This window comes from Nansenia antarctica (assembly GCF_963989245.1).
Source record: "Nansenia antarctica genome assembly, chromosome: 4".
In the NCBI taxonomy this organism is placed as follows: domain Eukaryota; kingdom Metazoa; phylum Chordata; class Actinopteri; order Argentiniformes; family Microstomatidae; genus Nansenia; species Nansenia antarctica.
This window is the reverse complement of record NC_137689.1, coordinates 71073908-71078907: the sequence shown is the minus strand read 5'-3', so window position 1 is coordinate 71078907 and position 5000 is coordinate 71073908. Positions and strand designations below refer to the sequence as shown.

Below are 5000 nucleotides of genomic sequence, written 5' to 3'. Positions count from 1 at the left end.
CCTAGGGGTCCCCACCCCAGGGAGCCGGATGATAACTGGTGACTGGAGGGTTGCTGGCATCATATCTAAGGAGCTTACCACTGCCGTTGTGCCCTTGAGCAAGGCACTTAACCCCTTAACTGCTCCAGGGGCGCTGACTGATGGCTGACCCTCTGCCCCAAAAATATAACAGTGGTACTGCACCACTCCCAAAAAAATAACCTTTAAAAAAAAAAGAAAGGACAATGTTAGATGAAAATAATCTGAGGCATCCACCACTGTACATTTTGGGTCAGTGCTATAGTGTGATCATGCTCTCTAAGTGGGTGGCCTGTATCTGTTCACTAGAGCGGAGCTCCTCTGTGTCCTTGGGCCCGGCTGTGTTTGAGTTGTGTTTGTGTGTTTCTTGTGGTGGAATAATTATGCCTGATAAGACATTTTATTTATTGATAAGACATTCATTACCTTTTGTAACTGAATTCACAAGAGGTCGAGAGAGAGTCAGGCTGTCTTGGGCAGAATCAACACATTGACGACCCAGTCTAGTAGACAACAATGAAAAGTGTTTTCCTCTGCTCAGGGTTTGACATTGGCTAGACAACAGACACATTTAAATGATCCCTATGTCATGACTTTTCTGAGAAGGATTTCACTGACAGACTCTGTCTGTCTGACATGCTTGTAAACTGTTCTCCTTTTGCAAAATATAATTAAATACCTTTTCCTATACAATCTGAAGAAAGCAGGCTGCCTTGTTCTATCTTTTCGATTTAGATACTTGTAATAATTCTACTACATTCTGTTGTGTTCCAGAACGGGTTCACTCCGCTCCACATCGCCTGTAAGAAGAACCACATGCGCTCCATGGACCTGCTGCTCAAACACTCCGCCTCCCTGGAGGCCGTGACCGAGGTGAGCTAACGCTAATGCTAATGCTAATGAGGCATCACGCTAATGCTAGTGATAGTAATGCATCATCACGCTAATGCTAATGAGGCGTCACAGTAATGCTAGTGATAGTAATGCATCATGCTAATGCTAATGAGGCGCCACGATACATTTGTAAAGCGTCCTTGGGTTCCTTGAAAGGCGCTATAGCCTATAAATCTAAGATATTATTATTATTATTATTATTATTATTATTATTATTATGCTAGCGATCGAATGAAACCCAGAGGTTTGACCTTGACCAAAGTCAAAAAGTAGACACGCTGTATATCAGGGCTGCCAAGTTTCAACCAAAGTTTGGAGTGAGATTTTTGGGTGGTGGAGCGACCCAAAACTGCGCGTTTTGGCAGCGACGGCCCCTCTCTCCCACCCAATTATTTGTGCTAGTTTCCTGCAATTTTACATGTTGTTCATAATAAACCAGCACAAGAAATGAAAATAATTAACATTTTATAAAACAAGACAAAAATTCAGACAATATATCATATTTATGAAATCTTAATAAACAAATACAGTAGCCTACAGACTCTAAAAGAAAAATGGGCCCCATCAACAGGACTCAGCCCCTTGGTCAGCAGCAGAAAGACCCTTGATCATAATTTTATATACAGTGCTTTGCTCATAGATGGCTATCATGTTATACAGTACATACCAGGGTTTTTCCTGGGTCAGAATGAGGGCTTGGTGGTTGATCTTGTGCGCGCACAGCGGGCCCAAATTTTTTTGGAGGGACCCCCAATTGTGTTGTATTTGTATTGTAAATTGTAATTATTATGAATGATTATTATTATTATTAATGTACCTGGTTATGTTACAGTAGAGAAACAAAAAACAGTTACCAAAACTGAGTATTTACTAGCTAAGATTGGCAAAAGATTGGCGTGGTGCAACCGAAATTAGTAAATAACTAGTTTGAAACTAGCTAGTAACAACTAGGGGTTTAGTAACTACTAAATGCCTGCATTTAGTAATGACTTACGCCAAATTGGTGCAACCCAGTCCAGTAGGCTACCAGATGTACGATGCTGTAATGTAATGTATGCACATATTTTGCTACCACGGTTGCCAGACGGAATTGACAATGTCCAGCCCAACCGGTCTAAAAGCTGCCGAATCCACCCGTCCAGTGTGACCAAAAGTAGCCCAATCTGGCAACACTGCTTGCTACGTTCTTGCAGCTCGCGCGAACACAGGTTCTTCCATCAGTGCTCGCCTGCCGCTTCGATTGCAGACTCAAGTTAACGCGCGTGCAGAAAGATGCCACGAAACTCATGTCCGGTAGCTTTCTTTCAAGGAATTAAAAAAATAAAAGTCTCGTAAAACAATTGTTATTTCTCGCCGTGAGAAATAGAGGTGCGGCGTGAGAGCGTGAGAACTGGTTGAAATGCGTGAGTCTCACGGCGATTGCGTGAGACTTGGCAGCTCTGTGGAGGCCCAATGAAAACAGATGTGAGATGGATGATGGAGTTTTGATGAATCCTTCACCTCTAACCGCCTCTCCCCCCCCCCCCCCCCCCTGTAGTCTGGTCTGACCCCCCTACACGTAGCAGCCTTCATGGGCCACCTCAACATTGTGAAGAACCTGATCAAGAGAGGAGCCTCCCCCAACGCCTCCAATGTGGTGAGACTCCCCCTCCCTCCCTCTTCCTCCCTGCCTCACACCTCCTCCCACCCCCCCTCCCTCCCTCCCTCTCCCCCCTCCCTCCCCCTCCACCTCCCTCCCTCCCCCTCCCTCCCTCCCTCTCTCCCTCCCTCCACCTCCCTCCCTCCATCCCTCCCTCTCTCCACCAGAGAGAGAGCGTGTGCCTGCATGTGTGTAATGGATGCTTCTTCAGCCAAACCAAAATGTCCCTCTTTAAATATAAGATGAATTGACTTGACTTCATGAGTGGTTGGTTGTGGCTGTCTGTGACCTCTGACCTCTCTTGTGTGTGACCTCTGACCCCTGCATGTCTGACCTCTGACCTGGTGTGTGTGTGTGTGACAGAAGGTGGAGACGCCGCTGCACATGGCGTCGAGGGCGGGGCACTGCGAGGTGGCGTCCTTCCTGCTGCAGAACACGGCCCAGGTGGACGCCAAGGCCAAGGTACACACACACACACACACACGTACACACACACACACACACACACACACATACACACACACACACACACACACACACACACACACACACACACACACACACATAGAACACGGCCCAGGTGGACGCCAAGGCCAAGGTACACACACACACACACACACACATACACACACACACACGCACACACACACACACACACACACACACACACATACACACACACACACACATCTATACACCAGACATTACACACACTACTGTAGGAATCAAATCAAATTAAATTGAGGTTTGCTGAAGACATTGAGGGTCACTCCTCTCCGGTTCTGTCTCTACCACAAGCTAGATACTTCTGACTACGTTTCAGTGGAGGCTGGTAGAGGTAAAAATCGGATTCGCATTACGCATTACGATGAGCTCCGTCCTCCCATGTCTACTTCCTCCAGCCTCCCCTGGGGTGTTCACTGTACATTCCCTAACTTTTTCTTCTTCCTCTCTCTCTCCATCTCCCTCTCTCCCTCTCTCTCCCTCTCTCCATCTCTCTCACTAGGGTGTCCTTGAGTAAGGCACTTAGGCATCAATGACTCCAGGAAGACTGCCCTGGACTGTAATCTCATAATTGGATAACAGTGTCTGCTAAATAGATAAATGTAATGTATGTAATGTTTGTCTCTGGGTTCATGTTAACCCCCATGACCCTCCCTGGTGTATTTCCTGTACATTATGTAACCTCTCTCTTTCTCCCTATCCCTCTCTCCCTATCTCTCTGTCCCTCCCTCCATCCCTCTCTCCATCCCTCCATCCCTCCATCCATCCCTCTATCCCTCTCTCCCTCCCGCCCTCCATCCCTCTCTCCATCCCTCCCTCCCTCTCCATCCCTCTCTCCCTATCTCTCTCTCTCCATCCCTCTCTCCCTCCCTCCATCCCTCTATCCCTCTCTCCCTCCCGCCCTCCATCCCTCTCTCCATCCCTCCCTCCCTCTCCATCCCTCTCTCCCTCTCTCTCCCTTTCTCCATCCCTCTCTCCCTCTCTCCATCCCTCTCTCCCTCTCTCCCTATTTCCATCCCTCTCTCCATCCCTCTCTCCATCCCTCTCTCCATCCCTCTCTCTCTCCCTCTCTCCCTCTCTCTCTCCCTTTCTCCATCCCTCTCTCCCTCTCTCCATCCCTCTCTCCCTATTTCCATCCCTCTCTCCCTCTCTCCTTCCCTCTCTCCATCCCTCTCTCCTTCCCTCTCTCCATCCCTCCTTCCATCCCTCCATCCCTCCATCCCTATCTCCATCCCTCCATCCCTCCATCCCTCCATCCCTCTCTCCCTCCCTCCCTCCATCCCTCCATCCCTCCATCCATCCCTCCCTCCCTCCATCCCTCCATCCCTCCCTCCATCCCTCCATCCCTCCCTCCTTCCCTCTCTCCATCCCTCTCTCCATCCCTCTCTCCATCCCTCTCTCCATCCCTCTCTCCATCTCTCCTTCCATCCCTCCATCCCTCCATCCCTATCTCCATCCCTCCCTCCCTCCCTCCCTCCCTGGTCCAGGATGACCAGACCCCCCTGCACTGTGCGGCCCGTATGGGGCACAAGGAGCTGGTGAAGCTGCTGCTGGAGCACAAGGCCAACGCAGACTCCGCCACCACGGCGGGCCACACCCCCCTGCACATCGCCGCCCGCGAGGGACACGCCCACACCGCCCGCATCCTGCTGGACGGAGACGCCCAACAGAGCAAGATGACCAAGGTTGTCTCTCTCTCTCCCTCTCTCTCTCTCTATCTATCTCGTATTCTCTCGGTCTCCCTCTCCTGTCCCTTTCTGTCCCTCTGTTTCTCTGTCCCTCAGTCTATCCTTCTTTTGATCCCTCTGTATCTCTCCCTTTCTCTATCCCTCTATCCTTCTTTTGATCCTTCTGTATCTCTCCCTTTCTCTATCCCTCTATCCTTCTTTTGATCCCTCTGTATCTCTCCCTTTCTCTATCCCTCTATCCTTCTTTTGATCCTTCT

At 49.4% G+C, this 5000-nt stretch overlaps 1 protein-coding gene across 1 annotated transcript in view; it reads left to right on the top strand.

Annotated features, from left to right (window-relative positions):
* Positions 1-5000, top strand: part of LOC308156339 (uncharacterized protein) — a gene marked incomplete at both ends in the record, with an annotated part of 87637 nt that overhangs the window by 43174 nt on the left and 39463 nt on the right. The window contains 4 exons of the mRNA XM_080529677.1: positions 793-891; positions 2450-2548; positions 2915-3013; positions 4543-4740. Coding sequence (XP_080385803.1) covers positions 793-891; positions 2450-2548; positions 2915-3013; positions 4543-4740 — 495 coding nt within the window. The remainder of the gene's footprint in view (positions 1-792; positions 892-2449; positions 2549-2914; positions 3014-4542; positions 4741-5000) is intronic.